The sequence below is a fragment of the Trematomus bernacchii genome, unplaced genomic scaffold (genome assembly GCF_902827165.1).
Source record: "Trematomus bernacchii unplaced genomic scaffold, fTreBer1.1, whole genome shotgun sequence".
NCBI lineage: Eukaryota > Metazoa > Chordata > Actinopteri > Perciformes > Nototheniidae > Trematomus > Trematomus bernacchii.
Window position 1 is genome coordinate 307,777 of NW_022987579.1, and position 26,632 is coordinate 334,408.

The window sequence follows — 26,632 nt, forward strand, 5'->3', positions numbered from 1 at the left end:
TTTGAGTGCAATCTTAATGCTGATGTGGCCCACCATGAAATTGAGTTGAACCCCCTGCTCTACAGGATGCACACGTCTGTCCACGCCACAGAGGAACATTCAGACTCTGCTTCTTTTGATTATAAAGTTTATAACTTCATGTGAAAATGCTTTGAGATCAGAATGCAATAAAGTAGGTCGCTCTCTCTCAGAAGTGCAAACTCATCTGGAGTCGATTTAGACCCTGGAAATGAGTCAGGGTCGAAACTTAACGTACCTGTTTACATCAAAACAAGGGAAATGATTGATAACATATCAGATGTTGATCAGTAATAACACGGTTATGAATAGAAAGGATCCGTCTCGCGTAAAACTCTCCCAAGAGTTTGTAAGTCACGTTTGGCAGCCTTTCAGTTACGATCGTTAACATCAGTGGGCCACAGCAAATGATGGTGACTCGCTAAACTATCTATTCATTATGTCAATTACAGGGAGTGTGATTGTTCAAATAGGATGTTAGCGATCTTGCTGTTGAAAGGAGAATGACAACACTGCAGATCACCAACACTATGGTTTATTTTGTATTCACAGGCAACGTTGTCGCAGTAAAAGTAAAAAAGATAGCCGATGACAAAGTCCTCCTGGTGCAGTAAACGGTTCCCTGTTTTACTATTATATCTGATATGTCTCTCTTCATATTGCTGCTGCATTAATGTGTATGCTGCATGTTACTGCTGGAGATGTGTTGACCTCCTTTATATCCCGTTGGGTAGTTCAATCTGCAGCAATGCATCATATTCTATAAGATCATCATGTGTAGCTTTGTCTCTGTCCTGTGAGAACCACGTATCTCTCTAAAGTAAACCTTTCAAGAGTTCCTCAGAAAAACAGCTGTTGTGACGATGCATTTTCCAGCTGATCCAAGAGGCTTTTTAAACACTTCACTTGGCTTAAGAAGGAGAGGCATTTTCTCAACACATAAAGGAACACTTTATCCTTCTTCCCGAGCGCTTCCCGAGCCGCTCCGATTCCAACGAGAATTACAACCAGAACGTGACGTCATATTTACACAAGACGGATCCTTTCTAGCCATAACCTAATAACACGCTGGAAGAATGCATGAACAATCCTACATTGACACGTGTGTATGTACTAAAGTATGATGAGCAAAATGTCCTTAAAGTATTTAATGTGAAAGTACCAAATGCAGAGAAATCAACAAGAAAAACACCCGCAGACTCAAAACAATCCCTAGTTTATTAATTAAAGTGAAAATAGTACATCTGTGCAAACTCATGACCCAATTAAGACCCTTCAAATTGACATTGTCAAACTTAACGTGCGGTTAATGAAAAATCTCGTCTCTATTTAGAACTGTTTTGTAGATTCACTGCATGATTGTAAGTCTCTGGACCCTCATAGGGACTCTTTAAAGTAACTCTTTAAAGTAACCACACCCTGAGCGGAACCACAGGAACAAACCGCATCTCTCTCTGCTAAATATGAAATCAAAGTTGTTTATCTACTTCACGGTGTTGTTGGTTTTTGATCTCTCTCTCTCTGTCTCTCTTAAATAAAGAGAGAGTCCTCTTTAAAGTGGAGACACTACATACTGATATACACCTGAACATCAGCAGGAGAGGACTCTTTAAAGTGGAGACACTACATACTGATATACACCTGAACATCAGCAGGATAGGACTCTTTAAAGTAGAGACACTACATACTGATATACACCTGAACATCAGCAGGAGAGGACTCTTTAAAGTAGAGACACTCCATACTGATATACACCTGAACATCAGCAGGAGAGGACTCTTTAAAGTAGAGACACTACATACTGATATACACCTGAACATCAGCAGGAGAGGACTCTTTAAAGTAGAGACACTACATACTGATATACACCTGAACATCAGCAGGAGAGGACTCTTTAAAGTAGAGACACTACATACTGATATACACCTGAACATCAGCAGGAGAGGACTCTTTAAAGTAGAGACACTACATACTGATATACACCTGAACATCAGCAGGAGAGAACTCTTTAAAGTAGAGACACTACATACTGATATACACCTGAACATCAGCAGGAGAGGACTCTTTAAAGTAGAGACACTACATACTGATATACACCTGAACATCAGCAGGAGAGGACTCTTTAAAGTAGAGACACTACATACTGATATACACCTGAACACCAGCAGGAGAGGACTCTTTAAAGTAGAGACACTACATACTGATATACACCTGAACATCAGCAGGAGAGGACTCTTTAAAGTAGAGACACTACATACTGATATACACCTGAACATCAGCAGGAGAGGACTCTTTAAAGTAGAGACACTACATTGATATACACCTGAACATCAGCAGGAGAGGACTCTTTAAAGTAGAGACACTACATACTGATATACACCTGAACATCAGCAGGAGAGGACTCTTTAAAGTAGAGACACTACATACTGATATACACCTGAACATCAGCAGGAGAGGACTCTTTAAAGTAGAGACACTACATACTGATATACACCTGAACATCAGCAGGAGAGGACTCTTTAAAGTAGAGACACGACATACTGATATACACCTGAACATCAGCAGGAGAGGACTCTTTAAAGTAGAGACACTACATACTGATATACACCTGAACATCAGCAGGAGAGGACTCTTTAAAGTGGAGACACTACATACTGATATACACCTGAACATCAGCAGGAGAGGACTCTTTAAAGTAGAGACACTACATACTGATATACACCTGAACATCAGCAGGAGAGGACTCTTTAAAGTAGAGACACTACATACTGATATACACCTGAACATCAGCAGGGGAGGACTCTTTAAAGTAGAGACACTACATACTGATATACACCTGAACATCAGCAGGAGAGGACTCTTTAAAGTAGAGACACTACATACTGATATACACCTGAACATCAGCAGGAGAGGACTCTTTAAAGTAGAGACACTACATACTGATATACACCTGAACATCAGCAGGAGAGAACTCTTTAAAGTAGAGACACTACATACTGATATACACCTGAACATCAGCAGGAGAGAACTCTTTAAAGTAGAGACACTACATACTGATATACACCTGAACATCAGCAGGAGAGAACTCTTTAAAGTAGAGACACTACATACTGATATACACCTGAACATCAGCAGGAGAGGACTCTTTAAAGTAGAGACACTACATACTGATATACACCTGAACATCAGCAGGAGAGAACTCTTTAAAGTAGAGACACTACATACTGATATACACCTGAACATCAGCAGGAGAGAACTCTTTAAAGTAGAGACACTACATACTGATATACACCTGAACATCAGCAGGAGAGGACTCTTTAAAGCAGAGACACTACATACTGATATACACCTGAACATCAGCAGGAGAGTCCTCTAACCCTGTCTGCGTCTCCTTACGGCCGCGTTACGGCTGTGGTGGAATGGAGGACCCGGTGGAATCGAGGGGTAACACTGACCTGACCTGTGTTTCATTCGAGGGTCAGTTAGCAGCATCTAGTGGACAGCTAGCAGAACTATCTATGTTTCTATGTTTCATGTTTTCTGTAGATGTTTAATTGCTCTTTTTACTGCACTTTTAGTGTACAGTTGTGCTGCTGTGTTTATTGTATTTTTGTTACTCTGGCACAACAATTCCCTTCGGGATGACTAAAGTCTTATCTCATCTTAACTACACCCCCTCTCACACTGACTGGGCTCAGTCACTCTGAAGTGAATCTTTGCAGTCCTGAGAACAACTCAGTTTAGAAACAGAGTATTTATCAGCAAAGGCATGTGGGTGAATAAAACAGATATAATGACAGTCAGTGCTGAAGACATCGACCTCACTCTCATATCATACGTTTCTCTTTGTGTACAAGTTCCTCCTGAGTGGGAAACTACTGCAGCACTTCAACCCCCCCCCCCCCCCCCCCCCACCCCCATTTCCTCTGAGACTCAGAGCGGAAGTACCGAGTTCCTCTTTCACGGAAGTCACATGTGACAGTTGGTGTTCAAACTGTTGAATAAAAGGAGATATAAGGGAATAGCAGGCAGAACCAGGACTGAGGAGGACGAGATCAGCCGTGTTTCTGTGGACCTGAAGAGAGCTCAGCAGGTGAGGACCCTCCCACAGGAGTCTGTTACTACAATGAAAGACATTAAGAGCATTAAGAAATAGTGCAGTGGAAACACATTATAAAATAGCATTTAAAAACAGTCATTAAAAAGCAAAGAGAATTAAATAAACATAAAACAAGCTAATATAGAACAACATTAAACATTTGAGCATCGATGGAACTACTATAATGATAACTAAGAATAACAATACTTGGTATTAAGTTGATAATAATATATTCATGTTGGTGGGCTGTACAGCACATTAGCAGGAAAAGCAATTCAGAGAATATATTACATTTGAAGGTTTATACAAAATCAGCCTCAACAAATATGTTCCTATACATCCAAACTGCATTCTCAATTTAAATGTTTGTGGATGTTTGATTCTGACTTCCAGTGCTGGCTGGGTCCGAGCACAGTTGGCTCTGTCTGCTGTTCTTGCATTATTATTTCCCTGCAAGTAAAGCCAGTTTTTGAGGCACTGATCATGCTCAGAGAGTTGTACAACATTGCACAGACGTCAGGAATGGTAAAAGTTCGGAGGTCCTGTAGTGAATGCATTTAAGTTAAAGTTAAAAGTTTAAAAAAAGTTCAAGTTAAAGGTAGGGTAGGTAAGTTTGAGAAACCGGCTCGAGATACACTTGTTGTTATATTCCATGGAATGCTCTTAACATCCCGATAGCAATGAATATATTAAGTGCTTTGACAAAAAATCCATAATAAAATGTCGTCTGTGGAAGCCGTAGTTCTGTAAAAAGCACGACCAATCTTTCCGAGCGCTTCCCGAGCTGCTCCGATTCCAACGAGAATTACAACCAGAACGTGACGTCATATTTACACAAGACGGATCCTTTCTAGCCATAACCTAATAACACGCTGGAAGAATGCATGAACAATCCTACATTGACACGTGTGTATGTACTAAAGTATGATGAGCAAAATGTCCTTAAAGTATTTAATGTGAAAGTACCAAATGCAGAGAAATCAACAAGAAAAACACCCGCAGACTCAAAACAATCCCTAGTTTATTAATTAAAGTGAAAATAGTACATCTGTGCAAACTCATGACCCAATTAAGACCCTTCAAATTGACATTGTCAAACTTAACGTGCGGTTAATGAAAAATCTCGTCTCTATTTAGAACTGTTTTGTAAATTCACTGCATGATTGTAAGTCTCTGGACCCTCATAGGGACTCTTTAAAGTAACTCTTTAAAGTAACCACACCCTGAGCGGAACCACAGGAACAAACCACATCTTTCTCTCTGCTAAATATGAAATCAGTTGTTTATCTACTTCACAGTGTTGTTGTTTTTGTTTGGCTCACACACACGCACACACACACACACACACACACACACACACACACACACACACACACACACACACACACACACACACACACACACACACACCAATCACACGCACACTCACTCACAGACACACACACACACACACACACACACACTCACACATACACACACACACACTCACAATCACACACACACACACACACGCACACACACACACACACACACACACACACACACACACACACACACACACACACACACACACACACACACACACACACACACACACTGAAGGCCACATGGTGCTGTCCGGATCAAGCGTCCTCATTCTCTCTCCTCGTTGCTGTTTCAGTAGAAAATAAAAAACCCAGTGAAAACTTTTCACCACCTCTCTCTGTAAGGAAGTGGCAGATTTTCTCCGGTTGTGTATTTTCAAGTTCTAGCGATCTCGAGCCGGTTTCTCAAACTTACCTACCCTACCTTTAAATGAATTGTTGTAACTAATTAACTGATAAGATACAAGTAGAGTTTAAAATATTGCAAGAGATATAATTTCACATACTTTTATCAGAAATAATTTATTAATTCATTCAATTCTGGTCTTAATTCAAAATCTTAACAGAGGACACATTTAGAACTTAGTTATAGTGAATTATCAAAGACATGATATTTCTATTAGTGTTTTATTTCCACATGTGAACATATAAGAAGGGCGGGGTCCATGACAGGTGCTCATGCTATTCTGACTACCACACTGACCCAGTGTTGTAATATTACAAAGACATAAGCTGCTCAAAATCACATTTGATGAATGTATTCCACAAAAACTGAATATGTACATGTTCTAGATATTGTAATAATCACAACAAAAATACTTGAGGCATTTTACTTACTTGAGTCTGACAAATCCAGTCCAATAAAACAAAGAGATGTTGCTCGTTTGAAGGTTCTGAAGTTGTGTGAGTGTATGGCCAGAGGGCAGGACCTATAAACACATTTACTACCCAATAGCATTGTGAGGCTGAACAAAAGGACCTATTGACTATGTAAATGTAGTCTTTAAAAAACAAACCATTTACTGACTTTTTTAGGATAGCTTAAAGTAATGTTGTAAAATTACAACAGTGGGCCTTATGGACCGTCCACACAGCAGCGTTAAAAAAATCTTGGAGGTGGGCGGATCTGAAGCTTGGGGATTTTTTGCGAGCAAGGCACCAACAACCAATCACATGAATCTCCCGCCCCCGACATACGAAGTAAACTGGATATAAACTCCCCAAACAGGAGAAAACCTACCACTGTCTCTGCCACCTCCCTCCATGCCTGGCTCCTCCGGTTTGTATCCCGGTAGGTAAATAGGGACTGGTCATAAAGCACCGGGTGATTCCCTACCGCTCATTTCTCCTCCATGTTTTGGAATATGAGGAAATGACCTGCGGTATGTCTCTCCCAGCATACACGCCGTTTGATTGGCTAGAGCTTGAACTGTCAGATTTGCATACACGGGATTTGATTGGCTGACGCTTCCACCTCAGCTTCAAAAGTTGAACATTGCTCAACTTTGAATCCTGAAAATCCTGAAAATCTCCGCTCTGCTTCCCACAATGCAGTTCGGCGAAAAGTGAGGCAAAGTGACGTCACCCCATTCAAAGTGAATGGGCAGAAGCGTTCCAAGATTTTTTAACGCTGCTGTGTAGACGGTCCGTTACAGGGTTTTAAGCAGCCTGACGGCCCAGGGCTAGAAACTGTTTTTGAGTCTGTCTGTCCGTGACTTGAAGCTCCTGTATCTCCTCCCAGAAGGCAGGAGAGAGAACAGTCTGTGACCTGGGTGAGAGCTGTCCTTTATTATTTTGTAAGCTCTGCTGCGGCAGCTGGAGGTGGAGATGTGTTCCAGAGAGGGCAGGGGGCAGCCGACGATTGTCTCTGCCATCCTGATCACTCTCTGCAGGGCTTTCTTGTCCGCAGCTGAGCATCCTGCATACCACCCCGAGATGGAGTATGACAGCACGCTCTCGATGGTCGCCCGGTAGAAGGACACCAGCAGCTTCTTGTTCAGACGGTTTCTCCGAAGCACCCTCAGGGAGTGTAGTCGCTGCTGGGCCTTCTTAACTGCTGCAGTGGTGTGTGCTGTCCAGCTGAGGCTCTCCCAAATGTGAACCCCCAGGAACTTAAAGGTGGAGACCCTCTCCACTCTCTCTCCATTGAGGTGAAGGGGGGCGCGTTCTGGACGGTGCTTTCTGAAGTCTATGATGATTTCTTTAGTTTTGCTTGTGTTCAGATGTAGGTTGTTTGCTGAACACCACGCAGACAGCTTCAGGATCTCGTCTCTGTATGCCGACTCGTCGTCTCTCTTATATATGTGGCCGACCACGGTGGTGTCATCTGCACATTTTATAATGGAGTTGGAGGGGTGGGTGGGAGAGCAGTCGTGTGCAACCTGGTCTCACCAGAATGCGTGACTCCACCACGACTTGATGCCTCTCCTCAGGTTCGCCCTTGCCATGCTGTACTGGGCTGCGTCCCCCGACCTGAAGGCTGTATCACGGGAACTCAGGAGAGACCGCACCGCTCTTGTCATCCATGGTTTTTGGTTTGGGTAGACCCGAATGCGTTTTTCCACAGTTACAGTGCCTGTGCAGAACTTGATGTAAGATAAGACAGCCTCTGTGTGTTCCTCCAAGTCTGTCTGTTCAAATATGTCCCACGCTGTGTGTTCGAAGCTGTCTCGCAGTTGTGAGAGTGCCCCCTCGGGCCAGGTTCTGATATATTTGACCACCAGCTTGGTGTTACTTCTGAGGGGGGTGTAAGCTGGGATGAGAAGCAGTAAGAGGTGGTCAGATAGACCTAAATGGGGGAGTGGTAAACTGTAAAACAAAAACTCGTAAAAAAACGGTCAAAGTACTGGCAGCAGCGGCTGCCAAACAAAAACCCTTAAATTAAAGTAAAATACTTTAACTGAAATAAAGTGAATAAGCCATTAATTTACGGGAATTGTCCTTAAAGATTTTACAGGAAAACACTGTAATTTTACAGATTTATCTGCTCTTTTTACAGTCAATAACCTTTAATAAAAGTACAGCACTAAAACTTCTACGGGCAAAAAACCCGTAAAACAACGGTCAAATGACTGGCAGCAGCGGCTGCCAAACAAAAACCATAAAATTAAAGTAAAAATACTTTAACTGAAATAAAGTGCAAAAGCAATTAGTATACAGAAATTGTCCTTAAAGATTTTAGAGGAAACTTTCCTCTCTTTTCAAAATCCATTGTCTTAAAATGTTACATTCAAATACCTTAAATAAAGTTCAGATGAGAAAAACTGTTTTTTACATTTTTTTTTATTAGATTTGTATGATCAAACACTAAAATAAATACAGAACCTAAAGTTCTACAGGTAGAATACTGTTATTTTACAGCTTTTTTCTAACATTTTCCAATCAAAGACATTCAATGAAAAGACATCACAAAATGTTCTGTCGGAAACAATTACTCTGAAAACTTAAAATATAAAAATATTTGTAGAATTATAGTACAACTAATGAATACAGCATTTCATATTTAAACATCATACTTATAAACAGTAGAAACAAAAACTAAGTTGAATTTTTGAAACATTCTCAACTGAAAATAACAGAAATTACAAAATGGCAACATATGTTCACATTGTCCATTTGAAGGAGCAGTGTGCAGGATTTAGTACGTCTAACAATGGGGATGTAGGTTCCAACCAATGGATAACTTGTTCACTCACCCTCCTATCCCAAGTTTGTAGAATGTATATTGGCTGCAAAAAACTTGAGGCCCAATCATGTTTCCTCTGTCCATTCTGCGCTACTGTAGACGTGGCAGTGCAACCTAGAGGACAAAAAGATCAGAATCAGAAACAGGTTTATTGCCAGGTAGGTTCACACGTATGAGGAATTTGACTAGGTGTCATTTATACATATAAATAAAAAAATTAAATAAAAAAAAGTACACAGATAGCGAACTATATTAAGAACACTGTAATACAAATATAGTAAGATAGCAATAAAATAAAGCAGTAATATACATCGAAATAGAATGCAATAAATTATTGAATATAAAATATGTGCAGTAAGCAATATTTAAACATTGCATTATTTACCATCCTGTGATCTCCATTAGAGTCTGCGTTGTGGATGAGGTAAAGTGTCAGTGGGGGGGCCTTGTTGAGGTGGCGAGAGGTTTTGGTCCTGATGGAGAGAGGTTTTGGTCCTGATGGAGAGAGGTTCTGGTCCTGATGGAGAGAGGTTCTGGTCCTGATGGAGAGAGGTTCTGGTCCTGATGGAGAGAGGTTTTGGTCCTGATGGAGAGAGGTTTTGGTCCTGATGGAGAGAGGTTTTGGTCCTGATGGAGAGAGGTTTTGGTCCTGATGGAGAGAGGTTTTGGTCCTGATGGAGAGAGGTTTTGGTCCTGATGGAGAGAGGTTCTGGTCCTGATGGAGAGAGGTTTTGGTCCTGATGGAGAGAGGTTCTGGTCCTGATGGAGAGAGGTTCTGGTCCTGATGGAGAGAGGTTTTGGTCCTGATGGAGAGAGGTTCTGGTCCTGATGGAGAGAGGTTTCTGGTCCTGATGGAGAGAGGTTCTGGTCCTGATGGAGAGAGGTTCTGGTCCTGATGGAGAGAGGTTCTGGTCCTGATGGAGAGAGGTTTTGGTCCTGATGGAGAGAGGTTCTGGTCCTGATGGAGAGAGGTTTTGGTCCTGATGGAGAGAGGTTCTGGTCCTGATGGAGAGAGGTTTTGGTCCTGATGGAGAGAGGTTCTGGTCCTGATGGAGAGAGGTTTTGGTCCTGATGGAGAGAGGTTCTGGTCCTGATGGAGAGAGGTTTTGGTCCTGATGGAGAGAGGTTCTGGTCCTGATGGAGAGAGGTTTTGGTCCTGATGGAGAGAGGTTCTGGTCCTGATGGAGAGAGGTTCTGGTCCTGATGGAGAGAGGTTCTGGTCCTGATGGAGAGGTTCTGGTCCTGATGGAGAGAGGTTTTGGTCCTGATGGAGAGAGGTTTTAGTCCTGATGGAGAGAGGTTCTGGTCCTGATGGAGAGAGGTTTTGGTCCTGATGGAGAGAGGTTTTAGTCCTGATGGAGAGAGGTTCTGGTCCTGATGGAGAGAGGTTTTGGTCCTGATGGAGAGAGGTTTTGGTCCTGATGGAGAGAGGTTTTGGTCCTGATGGAGAGAGGTTTTGGTCCTGATGGAGCGCAGCCTCCTGCCAGAGGGGAGGGGGGTGAACAGTTGGTGTCCAGGGTGGGAGGGGTCGGCCACTATCTTTCCTGCCCGCCTCAGGGTCCTGGAGGCATGCAGGTCGTGGAGGGATGGCAGATTGCAGCCTATCACCTTCTCTGCAGAGCGGATGACACGCTGCAGCCTGCCCTTATCCTTGGCTGTGGCTGCAGCGTACCAGATGGTGATGGAGGAGGTGAGGATGGACTCCATGATGGAGGTGTAGAAGTTCACCATCATCGTCTTTGGCAGGTTGAATTTCTTCAGCTGCCTCAGGAAGAACATCCTCTGCTGGGCTTTTTTGATGAGGGAGCTGCTGTTCTGCTCCCATTTGAGGTCCTGGGCGATGATGGTGCCCAGGAAGCGGAAAGACTCCACAGCAGTGACTGGGGAGTCACACAGAGTGATGGTGAGCCACACAGAGTGATGGGGGCGGGCGGGGCTGCGTTCTTCCTAAAGTCCACAACCATCTCCACTGTCTTGAGAGCGTTGAGCTCCAGGTGGTTTTCCCCACACCAGGTCACCAGATGGTCCATCTCCCACCTGTAGGCAGACTCGTCCCCACCAGAGATGAGTCCGATGAGCGTGGTGTCGTCTGAACTTCAGGAGCTTGACAGACTGGTGACTGGAGGTGCAGCTGTTGGTGTACAGGGAGAAGAGCAGAGGGGAAAGAACGCAGCCTTGAGGGGAACCGGTGCTGATGGTCAGAGACGTGTTTCCCCAGCCTCACGTGCTGCTTCCTGTCAGACAGGAAGTCTGTGATCCACCTGCAGCTGGGAGAGCTTGTCCTGCAGCAGAGCTGGGATGATGGTGTTGAAGGCAGAGCTGAAGTCCACAAACAGGATCCTGGCGTAGGTTCCTGCTGTGTCCAGGTGCTGGAGGAGGAAGTGAAGTGATAACTATTAGTAAACCATAATGATGGATGTTATTATCAGCAGCTGCCAATAGATCCCCTAAATCTTGTATGATGGACGGACCACACACACACACACACACACACATTATTTCATAAGTTTAGAAGGGGGGAACATAGTCTAACAACAGTTAGCTTTTGTTAATTTTACCTCGAGCCAAACTTGTGATACTTGTTTCTGAAATCCCTTTCTCTTAAAGTGAATAAAAAACAAAAAAAACAATGGAGTTTACCCTAAAACTAACCACTGGATTGCTTGTCTAACATGACCTAGTCCATAAATGAGGTAAGGGTGGGAACAATCAAACGCACCCTCCCAGGCACTAGCAAGTTAGCCGAACGTTAGCGGTTAGCTGTTTATGCTATGCTAGCTGTTGGCTACTGAACATTAACAAACTGGATTCCGCTGTAAGAAAGCTGTGAAACTTTACATTAAACTTGGCGACAACACTGTGGCACCCCGCTGCATGTTTATGTGTAATTCTCCCGTGTTGGAGACGAGAGGGTGGAGCGGCAGCACTGCAATAAGCTGTAAGCTAACGTTAGCAGCCACCTTGTTAAACCAGGTTTGGGCGCAACATCTTGCAAGAAACAGCATCTCAGGGCTTCTTAACATTTAACAACCTATTAATGATGCAAACTCAGCTAACTAGAAGAAGAAACGTAACCTTAAATAAAAAATAAAACATTCACAAACTAAGGATTATCTAAATACATGTTTAACTCCATTACAGTTGCAGGACTCACCAGATCTCAAGTCTTCTGTTCTTTGTTGACGTCCCGATGCTCATATTTAACGTGTAGATGTAAAACGATCCCGATATTAATCCATTAATCCATAAACTCCTGCAGCTCCGAGCCGGAGCTGGAAAAGCGCCGGTGTGAAAGGGGCAGACAGCTGTGGCTCCGCAGGAGGAGACCCGCTCTAACTGACGTGAATGTTTCAAATGTGAACGACAGGCGCGGGCAGTTCTCATTGGCAGGTTTCTTCGATTACGTTTATATTAACCAATTAGGAGTGTTGTGGACTCATTCCAAACATGCCTGACTTGTCTGCCGTGTTATGGCTGAATTCCATTTCAAGTGCCGTAGCTCTGGCTGTCGGCCAGAATCCGAAAACCATGCACATTATACTGCATGTAAGACTCAGGCTTATTACTGTATATTGACCAATGGGGAAAAACAGAACAGAACACATCAATAAAACAAGGATAACTGTGACTTATTGTTGAGTAAATAACAGTGTGTGTTTTAAACCTGGGTCCTCCCTGCAGAGATTTCTCCACTTTCTAAGATTTTTATTTTTTTTAATGATATTGTCAACTGTAGATGTTTACAATATAGTAAGTTAGGAATTTAATGAAAACATATTTATTTACTTTTGTTTCAACATTGGATATTTTGTGTTTGTGGTGGATTCAATCGAATATTGAGAAAATGATTTATGTAAAAAAAATTTACTTTACATTTTACGTTTTTTTTGTTTGACGCTTTTTTTTACAGTTTTATGTTTACCTTAAAATTACAAAGAAATATCTTAAAGTCTTATAATAGTAATACACTTTTATATTACGAGTTACATATTTAATTACAGATAATACTTTTTATTTTACGTACATCTGCATGTATTTTCTGAAAGTGCAAAAATACTGTAAATATTATATAGTAAATTTACTGTAAAAAAAAATGAAATAATCGTTATTTGTTGTTATTGTCAAAATACTTAAAATAATGTTTTGGGTTGTTAATTTATAGTTAATATCTGTCATTTTACAGGATTTTGCAAGTTATTTAAAAAAAACATGATAATTACTATAAAAATTTACAGTTATTTCCTGTAAAATTACGATCTTTTTTTACAGTGTACCTACCGCTCTGTAAGCATGCTTCAGGTTAGAATACACCCGGTCCAATGTATTCTTTCCTCTGGTGGTACATCGTATATTGTACACATTTGGGAAGCACATTTTTTAGACTTGCATGATTGAAGTCTCCAGCTACAATACGAACTCAGTCGGGATGGGACCTCTGTTGTTTATTTATTAAAGGGGACCTATCATGCAAAATGCACTTTTGTACGTCTTGTATACATGAATATGTGTCCCCGGTGTGTCAGGGAACTCACCAAGTGTCCGAAAACACAACCCTCTCTCTTTTCCTCCATACCCAAATCTCTAAAAACGGGGCTGCAACGGATCTGATAGAGACTGATACAGATTTGAAAGTCCTCTGACGTCAGGAACGAGGAGCTCCGCCTATATGGGCAACTCTCCACCTATCAGGAGGAGACAGCCACGGCCATTGCCGTTCGAAAGCGCTGGAGACGCTGTAGTACATATTCCAGGCCTGTAGGTGGTGTTGTTCTCACTGAATCAGCCCTTGCAAAAACAGGGCTAAAAAAGTGCAAATAGAGCGAAATGAGGCATGGCTAAAATGCATGATTTGTTTGGTATTTTGAAAAAAAAACTTCACAGACATGTTTTATATAGGTATGGCCCTACAATATATTATTCAAATATAGCATGATAGGTCCACTTTAAGCTCTGGAGGTGGTCAAGTGCAATGCTGGCGTCAGCATTGCCAGCATCAGGTGGGATATAAACAGTGTTGATTATCACCCCTGTCAGCTCTCTAGGCAGGTAAAAGGGTCTGCACATAATAGACATTACTTACAGGTCGGGAGAGCAATGTGTATGTGTAACCCTGCTGTCCATGCACCAGTCGTTGTGGATGTAAACACACAGACCACCCCCTCGGCTCTTACCGGAAGCGCTGTTCCTGTCGTAGCGGTGGGTAGAGCGGCCTGGTAGCTGCACTGCTGCGTCCGGAATCTGCGAGTGTAGCCAGGCTTCCGTGATGATCATCACACAGCAGCCGTGTACGTTCGTGTTAGCAGCTATTAGTACCTCCAGTTCGTCAATTTTGTGGACGATGGACGTGGCATTTGCGAGGAAGAGGCTTGGTAGTGGTGGTCGGTGCAGCCGCTTCCTTAGCCTAGCGAGCAGGCCTGCACGGCATCCTCGCTTCTCCTTCCTCTCCCTCCGGCGCCTGCGTTGCTTCACAGGCCCGAAAACAATCCGGGGAGACCCGAGTGGTCTCGCTATGTCCTCCGGTATGTTGTTAGTCCGGTGGAAATCGGCTGTGATGTCAGAGCGACAACTCATCCCGATGTCAAATAAGTCAATGCGACTGTATATATATTTCGCCTGTTCTAGGGCGTTCACGCACACACAAAAAAACAAAAAACAGTGCACAACCAAAACAGAGAGCCGTGAGCCGCAGCGCCTGAGCGCGCCGCCATCTTGCCATGGACACATACCATTCTGACATGACCAGCAGGCTCTCTAGCGCCACCTAGGTAGCATGTTTGAAAGGCCACACAACTCGCACAAAAAGTCTGATTGACTTGAAATGTTGTACACACATTGAGCTGAAGACGCTTTACAAAAAGAACTACCAGGCTCCGCCCACTCAGATGTGTTGCTCATTAGCATAATGTGAAAGCTACTACAATCTTTTCCATTTTGAATCTGTCAACACAATACTTTCTATAAAGCATTCGGGGACAGTCATACACATTACTCTTCAAAATGAGCAAGATCAGTCAAAAAACATGTTCGCCATAAATCGAAATGGAAATAAATGCTCATACCTCATTGGATATGTTCATACTTGATACGGACCCAGAAGAGGTGCTAAGATCAACACAAATGTGTAACTTTCTAACAGAAATTAAGAAAATTATAAATACATGCTCTGGGGCCGAGTATTAAATGAGATCTCATGTATCGTGGTGATTTAATAATGTGGGCGTGGCCTATGACGTTTTGTTAATTTACGATGATCTAGAATAAGCTACAAACGCTAAACTCCGTACACAAGTCACAACTCATGAACTTTAATAGAACGTACAGAAAATGTGTACATTTCTGTTGAATAGCATTAGAAACGGGCAAAAGTAAGCAAATACCAACTCTTGCTAGAGAGTAGGTCGGAAATAAAAAATAATTCAGATGGAATTTGAAATGTAACACTAAATTGCAAATTAATAATCTGTAGCTCAAATGACAAGTTTGTAGGTCAAAAGAGAACACACCATTTTTTACAATTTACATTTGTCAGCTAAACATTGTCTAAACTGCTCCAAACCTTACATGAGGGTCCAGTCCTGAGGCTACCCAAGCATCAATGCCCAGACTAAGTCCTAGCAACGCCTTTTCAAAGTGGAAAATATAGTAACGGTGACTGGAGCGCATGCCAACGAGTGCAGGGGGGGGGGGGGTGAGGGCCCGTTCAACGCTGGGTGAAGCTTTGATTAAAGTTTGAATGCATAGAGTGTTGGAGTAGAATACCTCTGCTACGCGCCGTTCGTTGGATGAGGCTGGATCTCTATTAAATTAAGAAAGGAATTGAAAACACCGGAATCAAAGTTATAACAAATTATCTGAGTTTACTTCTAGTAGGAAACCAAACACATATACAAGTTATACAGAGTACTCGAGCACTCCGGGCTTCAGGCCTGATGATGCGGTTTTACAGGTAGACAGACCAGCTTTCAGAAAACGAGAAGTATGGACTCCAGGTTTGTGATGCGGTTTACCGTCTTCTAGCACCAGCTTTCAACAGACCAGAAGCATTTTACACTCAAAATCATCAGTATTTCTATCTGTCTTTGGGGCGGAGATTTGTCGATTCTTCCTTCCCACTTTTCTCCCAAGCGAATCAGAGAACCCCTGGGGAGGAGCTGTTTAAACTGCTAACCTCCCCCAAGTGTCCTGATTGGCTGGATTCGCTTCTGGCCGGGTTCAATCAGAGGTCTGCCCAGCATGTGAGATCCTAAGTTACCCCAGGTCAAAAGTCAACGTTTATCTTCACCCTATCTCCACCACATTCTCTTCCCATGCTCTTCTTCACCTATTTTACGATGTCTTTAACGACTTAGAAACAGCATCTGGCTCTTAGAGAATGATAAGAAGGATGTAATGTTTGTCTTTAACGACCTTAATGACGACATCTGTTTTTAGGGGTGAAACCCAGGCAAGGTTGGTGTATGAAACACAGAATCTCTGGATCAGTGAGTTTGGAAGTAAGAATAACATTCCTATTCTAAGTGACTTATCAAAACCCGTTTGTGATTACCTAAAACAGTTCAAACAATACATGTTTACTTCAATACAGTGTAGAATCATATCTTCTTACTTCAATCCCTCTTTTGATCTCACCTCACGAGATCAACATATAGCATTTGAAACATTACCACTGTCAATTTTCTTCTTACTGTGTCTGTCCCAACATTTATATAAACCCATCAGAAGTTGGGATATAGAGCACTTTAAACCTTTAGGAACAGTCCACAACAACAACTTATTATGACAGTGGAGGGAGAATAAAATATGTCTAAAAAGCAAAGTCCTTGTCAGCTGAGTCATCTTTACTCTTCCCTCAATGGTGGAACTGATGAGTCTAACACACAGTGAGCAGATACAAGGCACACAACAACAACAACCACATGTCACTAAAATGGCAATAAAAGTAGCCACAGAAATTAGAAAAGACATTATCATACTTTTCCCTCTTTTGGTAACACATAGTTCTGTAGAATAAAAAATACCAATCCCTTATATTGTGGGATATAAAAATAAAGTTGAAAGTTCCTCAAAAAAAAAAAATGGATTGTTCAGACAAAGTTCCACACCGGCTATATCAACCTGTTTCAGCGGGAAATGGAGTTCCCTGTGCCGTCTTGGTTTGCCATGTCTTCGTCCCCCCAGCCCGCTGACGGCGGCTTCTGGGGTGCCTGCTAGAGAGATGTGGCCTGATTGTCCTCCCCCGGCCCGCTGATGGCGGCTTCCGGGTCGATGCTGGAGAGATGTCCTGATCCTCCTCCTCCGGCCCGCTGATGGCGCCTCCTGGGTCGACTGTTGGAGAGATGTCCTGATCCTCCTCCTCCGGCCCGCTGATGGCGCCTCCTGGGTCGACTGTTGGAGAGATGTCCTGATCCTCCTCCTCCGGTCTGCTGATGGCGCCTCCTGGGTCGACTGCCTTGACGAGAGCCAGATCTGTTCTGATGTCGTCCAGGGTCCTCGCGACGAGGGCCAACTCTGTCCTGATGTCGTCCAGGGTCCTCGCAGGTGTTTTTCCCGACCGCAGACTGGCTCCAGTGGTACCAGTTGTCTCCCTTTCCATCTAGGCGAACGGCATGAGAGGTCCCCTCCAACCAGACGTAATCTGCTGTGTTGGCCTTGTGTTTATCGGGTCCCCCTTTTGACGTCAGCAGCCTGTGTGGAGAAGTCTCATACCAAGCCCTTAAGTTGCTGGAAATATGGTTTTGAAATCATCTCAAAAAATCAAAATCAAAATCAAAATCAAAAATCAAAAATAGAACAAAAATAAAAATAAAACAAAAAAGGAACAAACTAACAAAACAAAAAATAACCAAAGCTAGATTATTTTAAATGTATCAATTTCTCTTAAAAGCAACAAATAAAACAAAACAAAAAATACCAAAACTAGTATTTTAAATTGATAAATTTCTCCTAAAAATGTAATAATCTCACATACATATTGTCTGATGTATATCCTATCCTTTTCCCCCTTTTTCTGAAATAGAACGCCGTTAACGGTGTTCCCATTTTCAGAAATAACGAGCCTTATACATCAGTTATTTAATATCAGCTATATATTTATTATTACTATTACTTATATATCAGGCATTAAATGTCAGCCTTCTTCCATGATTGACCTCGTCTACATTATCTGACTTATATTGATACGTGTCTGTTTGTATTTATTTAATATACTGGGCAATTATTGATAACCTTTTGAATCTCCCTCTTTTCTTAACAACTTGAGGTATGGCTATTTTGAAATCTGACTTGGTTAAGAGATGATTTGTTTATTGGTGAAAGGAACACTCTTCCCCTCAATGGTGTGGGGGTGGATATTCAGGGAGAGTTCCTTACAATCTCCAGATCTTCCTCTCATTGTAGAGGCCATAAAACCTTTTAATGGGCTCTGTGGTCTGTTCAGATTTAGATTTTCTTCCTCTCTAGAGGTCACGCCTGTCTTTGACCCTGTATGCTGCTTTGAATCTGCAGCACCTCAGGAGTAGAGAAAGGGGGAGATCCCTTCCCAAAAGTGTAAGCCCCCACATGAGCAACATAGCTCCACATTTAACACTCCCTGACTTGTTTGTAAAGCGTTCTTTAAGGCCTGAATTGAGTCTTCCGTTATGTAACGGAAAATCCCATTTCCAAAAAGGGTCAGTTTAATAGCCCTTATCATATTACCGCTCTGTGCTTGCATGCTAGGACCTATTGTCTTTGCCAGAGCTGCTGCTAGTCTTTCTACATGTATTAGCTCCATATTAGCAGGGTTCACTAACATGGTTGGTTGATCCAGTTTAAGATTTTCAATATCTTCCATTACTATTTCCAACATTCCTTATCCCTGAATATCAGGTCTAACAATGTGTTTTCCTTTAGGAGTATTAGATGGGATACTCATAAGTGGCATTTGTGAGCTATCATCTCCGTAGGGTGGAGGTAGGGTCTCAGACATTATACCACCTTCTCGTTGCTCTCTGTCTCTCAAGTATTACACAGATTTGACTTTAAAAAAATCACACAGAGCTTCTCATACCTTATCATATCACATTCAGGCAAATTTTTATTGTGCGATGTTTATTTCAACAGATAGCGTGACTTCCAGAAGTAGGCTTCTACAATCTCCTCACGGTGATTGCGACTTCAGGTCAAGAGTTAAAAACTCAGTCAACAAAATCTCTTTATCGTCACGTTTAATGAGCCTGATTATCCCCACAACAGTTTTGTGATGAGATACGGTCGTTCCAAATAATTAGTTGGAGGTCGCGTCTCTCTCCTCCTCTATCACCCACCATATTACAATTACAGACATTTTTATACATTTAAAGCACCACGAAAGGTAACCGCATTAATCAATCTGATCATGACCCGCGGGGAATGTAACCCTTCTTTTACAGCCTTACAGTCTTTATGGAAGCACTGTAAGGTAACCGTATTCATCAATGTTATATTGACCTACGGGGAATTTAACCCTATTTTGACACCTAAGTAGTCTTTAATTTAGTGAGTGAAGGGCTGGGATCTACCCGCCACACTCAAACACTATTTTTGCTCTAGATCCAGGACTGAATACCCTTCTCTAAGCACTAATAATCTAATTTAACTAGAATATGTATTGTATTTCCCACCGTGACTAAAAACACTGAGAACGCTGCTGACAACTCTAAAGTTTTAGTATAATCAATCACAGATTTTTGATAGTCAAAACAGGTGTCTGCTCACCTTTTGTATATTGCCATGGTCTTAGTTGTCACCAGTATCTCTGTGTCCTCCCCCTGGACTGGATTCTGTCCCCTGGCTATCGGTGTCCCTTTCTAGAGATCAGCTCACAAACGTCGGGAGTCACCACTTGTTGGAGTAGAATACCTCTGCTACGCGCCGTTCGTTGGATGAGGCTGGATCTCTATTAAATTAAGAAAGGAATTGAAAACACCAGGAATCAAAGTTATAACAAATTATCTGAGTTTACTTCTAGTAGGAAACCAAACACATATACAAGTTATACAGAGTACTCGAGCACTCCGGGCTTCAGGCCTGATGATGCGGTTTTACAGGTAGACAGACCAGCTTTCAGAAAACGAGAAGTATGGACTCCAGGTTTGTGATGCGGTTTACCGTCTTCTAGCACCAGCTTTCAACAGACCAGAAGCATTTTACACTCAAAATCATCAGTATTTCTATCTGTCTTTGGGGCGGAGATTTGTCGATTCTTCCTTCCCACTTTTCTCCCAAGCGAATCAGAGAACCCCTGGGGAGGAGCTGTTTAAACTGCTAACCTCCCCCAAGTGTCCTGATTGGCTGGATTCGCTTCTGGCCGGGTTCAATCAGAGGTCTGCCCAGCATGTGAGATCCTAAGTTACCCCAGGTCAAAAGTCAACGTTTATCTTCACCCTATCTCCACCACATTCTCTTCCCATGCTCTTCTTCACCTATTTTACGATGTCTTTAACGACTTAGAAACAGCATCTGGCTCTTAGAGAATGATAAGAAGGATGTAATGTTTGTCTTTAACGACCTTAATGACGACATCTGCTTTTAGGGGTGAAACCCAGGCAAGGTTGGTGTATGAAACACAGAATCTCTGGATCAGTGAGTTTGGAAGTAAGAATAACATTCCTATTCTAAGTGACTTATCAAAACCCGTTTGTGATTACCTAAAACAGTTCAAACAATACATGTTTACTTCAATACAGTGTAGAATCATATCTTCTTACTTCAAGAGTAACAAACTTACACATTTTAGGCGAATCCGTTATCTTTTTTTCTAAACATAACCAAGTAGTTTTGATGCGTGTGTGTTTAGTTTTGTTTCAATGAACAAAGTTAACCACATGACTGAGACATTTGGTCACTTCTGGGTGTGCTGTAAGAAGTCTTGACAATCACAAAATCATATTTAGGGGTCAACAAACTGAGTTTCTGTGTGGGCCTGGGGCTGTGGGACATCTGAGAGGAGGGGCACTAATGTGTCCTGTGATGTTCTTGTTGTGATGAGCATGTTGTTGTGTTTGTGTGAAGGTGGAGGCTCTGCTATGGATCACTGTGAGGACAGAGAGGAGGGAGCCCCCCCCTCTCTGTGTGGGGAACATGACAGCCAGACTAAAGCTCAGAGGTGAGATCTCCAACTGTCCATGACTCTTCTCCATGTCACAGCTCAGCACTCATTATTCACTCAAAGCTCTGTGTTGTGTTCCAGCCCAGAGGACACACCACACTCTGCTGGACCTGAAGCTGGACCTGAAGCTGGACCTGAACATGGACCTGAAGCTGGACCTGGACCTGGATCTGGACCTGAAGCTGGACCTGAACCTGGACCTGAACCTGAACCCGAAGCTCTACCTGAACCTGAAGCTGGAGTAGTAGTTTATTTGCCTTAAAATAACCAAGCAGTATTGTTGCTGAAAAACAAAGTATTTTTTTGCATGAACCCATGTTATTTCAGATGTAAGATTATATAATATTTTCTGTTGGTATCTTTTGGATCTCTGCAGGGAGAAAATATGGCGACACTGAAAGAGATCCTCTTCAGTACTTTAGAACATTTGGGGAAAGAGGACTTTGGACAATTCAAGTGGCACCTGCAGCAGAAGGTCCTAGGATTCAAAGGAATCCCGGAGAGTCGACTAGAGGATGCATTGCGGACGCAAACTGTGGACCATATGTTTCTGAACTACTGCATTAAGACTATTGAAGTGACCAAATACGTTTTGAAGAAGATTAATCGGAATGATCTGGTGGACGAATTATCAAAAATCACATCAGAACCGACAGGTAGGTCATTAGTTATTAGGGAGTTTTACAAACAGGGAACCTGAGGTCAGGTAAATCACAATGATAACATGGATTGGATGTGTCCTCCTGATATACCACACAGAGAAACACCACCTGTACATGGTGTCAGGGTTTATCTGATAGGGTCAATTAGAACTGTTGGTCTCAGTTGAGGAGTTTTTAGATCAACTACTTTGAAAAAAAGCAACCCTATTAGGCAGACCAGAGGCCTGTACTACGAAGCCGGTTCAACCTAACTTGGATATGTTTGAGTTACCCGGTTTACCTAATCCAAAACAAATGCGCTCTCGCTAAACTGTCCTACGACGCTGGTTATCAACTCGTTAACTCAGCTTTGCCCTTTCTAGTTAGGTGCGCGTTCACATGAAAGGGGTGGTATTTGGAGCATTCGACCAATCACAAACATGGACAAGCGTACTGACAGCCAACACACTCTCACTCCATAAACGTCCAGGAGCGACGCTTGGTCAGGGTCCCGAGGCGTGCAGTTGGGACGCCTCGGAGGCTGTTAAAGGCAATGTGAGCGTCCATTCCCATTGGATAACGGAGAATTGTACACCCGGAAGAAAGTATTCCCCTTACTGTCGATTGATTTGACAGTGATATCTCCACTACTCATCAACTCAAAAACACCAGATTATCCTTGTTAATTAAACGACATTGATAGGTTTTAGTGTGTGTACAATGCTTTTGTCACGTTTTCCCCTTCAATTCTGAGAAACAAGTCGTTTTCTATGAGTTTTGGATGGCCGAAGACATTACATTACCCACAATCCTCTGTAGCAACCATAGACTGTATATTGAAACAGGCAACAGCTTCTGTTCATGTTAATTTACAAACTCTTCAACTACAACCGTAGTTATATTTAAAAACATGTTAGAAGGCCTCACGAAATACTTTAATGTAAATTTAAATTTAAATGTGAAGGAATGTGTGTATATTAACTGTGGGTTTTTCTCTGAAAGTTTTTCCTTGTACGATGTGAGGGTCAAAGGACAGAGGATGCCGTTTTTCTCATACTGATATTCCGCTATGCACGCTGGGATTTGGTGTTTATGCGATGTGAAATCCGAAAACATTTAAAAAAAATTAAATAATACATTATTCCGAGTGTGCTTGCTTTTCTCTTTGAAAGTCATCACATAACGGCATTGTAATACACGTTTCGGCTGCATTAAATATTACATATCTGCTGTAGTTAACTCTATGTATAGAGCCCTGATGAGAACACTTCTAGACAAACAGGAACTGCCGCCAAAACTGAAAACTTGACGTGGATCTTAAATATATAAGCAATTAAACAACATCTTACATTTCTTTTCACACAATATGTCTCTTTGCAGTATCAACACTAATTCGGCTGACTTTGATATTTGATCCAATTGGTAGATAGGCTGTATTTACGCCATAACGGTGCACAGCTGATAGAAAGGGACTCCTACTGGTTAAAGCACGTTATTACATGTTATAATTTTATTATTAGATATTAATAGGATCCCTATAAAGTATATTCTTTACTCGTCGTTATTCTCTACTAATAGTTCATTAAAGACTGTATATAATGACTATTTTGCACATCCCATTCAAGATTTCAAGATTTTTCTAAGGTTTATTGACATATCATATTATACACAACTACGGTGTAGTTATGCAATGAATGAAAAACTTGGGTCGCAGGTTCCTCAACAGTGCATTACAAGACATCTATCAATATGTGTGTACCTCCACCATTGTGACTCGACTCGGACTCGTGAATTTTTCCCCCCACGATGACTCGGACTCGACTTGTACATTGACGCTCCGACTTGGACTCGGACTCGGACTCGAGCAAGTTTTCTATGGAGTCTGATGTCCTCTATCCTGGCGTGTGCACCGGCTGCCGAGTTCACGTACTGGGCCCCGCTATTCCAGTCTAAAGATGTCTAGAGACACACCCCGCGTCGTGCTGTATGCTTTCACACATTCTGCTTCCACATTGGAAAAGAGCAGCGCAAAATGCTCTATGTGGAAACAATATTGAAGAGAAGGCTCCGTAACACATTACTCTAAACATCGAGTTCAGACATATAGGCTGTCTTGAACACTATCATCAGAGTAATGTGATCTAATCAATAAATAAATAAAGATTCAGCGGATAACACGAAAGCACTTGGCTACTTAACATGCAGAATGACGTCATTTTGCATGCTAAGTAGCCATGTGCTTTCTGGGGCTAAATCTTTATCAGTAAACCGATTTAACCGGTAAAAGTTCCTTCAAAATAAGAGTCCCGATCTTATTACTATCAAAATAAAAGTGCAAAACGAAAACTTTACCATATGAAAATATTGGCATACAAATATAATCACTTCTCTAAAAGGTAACTCATTTTAAACATAGTTTATTTATATATAATAATAATAATATTAATATTAGTAATACGCTTTATATTTGTATAGCACCTATTACAAGAATTGTAGCCAAACTGGCTTCACAGCAGTTCAATAGACAGATTAGTATAACATGACAGGATAAAAGCAATGTAGAGGAGCAGCTACATTTCAACACATATATCCACGAAGATTAATACATGAATACTTGTGACTCGGACTTGACTTGGACTCTTCTTAGGTGACTCAGACTTGGACTCGGACTCGAACACAGGTAATGATGACTCGGACTCGGACTCGACTCGGACACTCCTTGGGTGACTCGGACTTGGACTCGGACTCGACTACGACTCTCCCTTGGTGACTCGGACTTGGACTCGGACTCGAAGAGTGGTACTGCAACACTCCCCACACGCACACACACAGTACACCCGCGACTGTTACAATAAAGGCTCGATAATCAGCTCACGGCATATAGGCAGGGGTAAAGTGGTATTTTTTATGAGTGGGGGGCAGACCTCACCTCCTCTAGGGGGGTCCGGGGGGATGCTCCCCCGGGAAGATTTGTTTTTAAATATTGAAGTTAAAAGCATCAATCTGGTGCACTTTGAGAGCAAAATGAAGAGATCTATGGATACCTCTCTCAACACCCATATGAAACAGAACTGTAAACAGATGTACTTTTTCTTTATGGATATTTTACTAATCACTCCCCTTTTAAACTCTATTCTTGTTTTACTGCCATATAGTATTTCATAACTGTTTTTCCTTTATTCTCTTGTTTTTTTTTATAACTATAATGATCATATGAAGGTGTGCCGCGGAAATAATCTTTTGAATAATTTGTGACCAAACAGTTTGAGACCCACTGAGATAACTTAGACTAAAGTTAAGTATCTAAACACTCAGAGAGTCCTTTAGCTCACCTGAGTCTCTCAGTCTGAGAGGAGAGGACTCTCCTCCAGCTTCTTGTGGAACAAACAGCTCCTTATGTCCGTTAGTGCAGCTAGCTAACCAGATGCTAACAACAGGTCCCTGCTGGCAGCGGTCCCTCTCTCTCTCTCTATCACACTAAATGCGCTATTGCCACACACACACAGAGCCGAGCTTGAATGACACAAGCACACGTTTATTTCCATGCAACTCTCTGATTGGTCTGGTGTCATGCCTCTGTTGCATTCACTGAACACGGGAAATTACAGTGTTGCCGTCCTCTCTTGTGTCATGATGAGGTTCACGTAAAGCACGGTTAATGTATTATATTATTGAGGGAGAATTGTCCGGGGCTACAGAAAAAACATTCGGGGCTAAAGCCCCGGATGCCCAGGCCAGGCGACGCCACTGGACTCGAGAGTGACTTGGACTCGTGAATTGGTGACTTGACTACAACACTGCTATCTACATACATCTTATAAGACTATAATACATATGTATAATATCAGTTAAAACAAGTGCTTAAACATAGTTAACATTGCAGGAAAGCAATATATTAGACCAGGGGTCTTCAACGTTTTTCAGGCCAGGGACCCCCAAACTGATGGAGAGCTGGAGCAGGGACCCCCCTACTATATGTGTGGCATACAATTGTGTTTTATATTAAACGGGGCCTAGTGCCGTGTATAAACATAGCTACTCTGTTATTGTACATTCAATACTAAGCTATTCAAATAATGACAGAGCCAGCGTGTGTCATGCGGCCTCGTGATTGGCACAGCAGCGATAGGGGCGGGTCCTCCCCTTTGTGTACAGGAGGCCTGGTGGGACAGGTCCGGAGTAGTCTCCTGCTGTGAGTGAACCTGCGCCTAGCTTGAGATAGCTACTGTGTGTAGCTGAATGCGTGCATTGCTGACTGAAAGATAACGTCTTCTGCCTCCATTTCTCCGTTCGCTACAATATGTTGGATTCATGTTAATGTGCATTTAAAGACATTTCAATTTGTGGGAAAAAAATGTTTGGAATTTTTTTTTTTTTAAGAAATATAAAAAATTGTCTAATCAACCAAAGATTTCGCGACCCCCCTGCAGTACCTCCGCGGACCCCCTGGGGGTCGCGGACCCCTGTTGAAGACCTCTGTATTAGACGTTAAGTACTTTGTCAGGCTTAATATTTATCTGTAGATACAAATGTCACTGTGTGTGCTGTGTGCTCTGCATGTGTGACCATCAAAGAGGGTTTCATCCCTCCATATTCATCTTCTATACATGAATGCAGTGACATGTAATATCCAAGTATTAGAGACTGTTGGATGCTGCTGTTCTGCACATTGCAATACATTTATTTGTATTATGTTTT

At 42.2% G+C, this 26,632-nt stretch overlaps 1 protein-coding gene across 5 annotated transcripts in view; it reads left to right on the plus strand.

Annotated features, from left to right (window-relative positions):
- LOC117479876 (NLR family CARD domain-containing protein 3-like) overlaps window positions 1–26,632 on the plus strand; it is a 76,388-nt gene that overhangs the window by 40,015 nt on the left and 9,741 nt on the right. Inside the window, exons 1-4 of one of the 5 annotated variants that reach the window (XM_034126983.1) lie at window positions 3,967–4,111; window positions 21,197–21,290; window positions 21,357–21,537; window positions 21,670–21,949. In XM_034126983.1, coding sequence (XP_033982874.1) covers window positions 21,211–21,290; window positions 21,357–21,537; window positions 21,670–21,949 — 541 coding nt within the window. In that variant the 5' untranslated portion in view covers window positions 3,967–4,111; window positions 21,197–21,210. Of the gene's footprint in view, window positions 1–3,966; window positions 4,112–21,196; window positions 21,291–21,356; window positions 21,538–21,669; window positions 21,950–26,632 lie in introns of those variants that run through there. The other 4 variants (XM_034126982.1, XM_034126984.1, XM_034126985.1 and 1 more) reach the window with 4 other exon arrangements.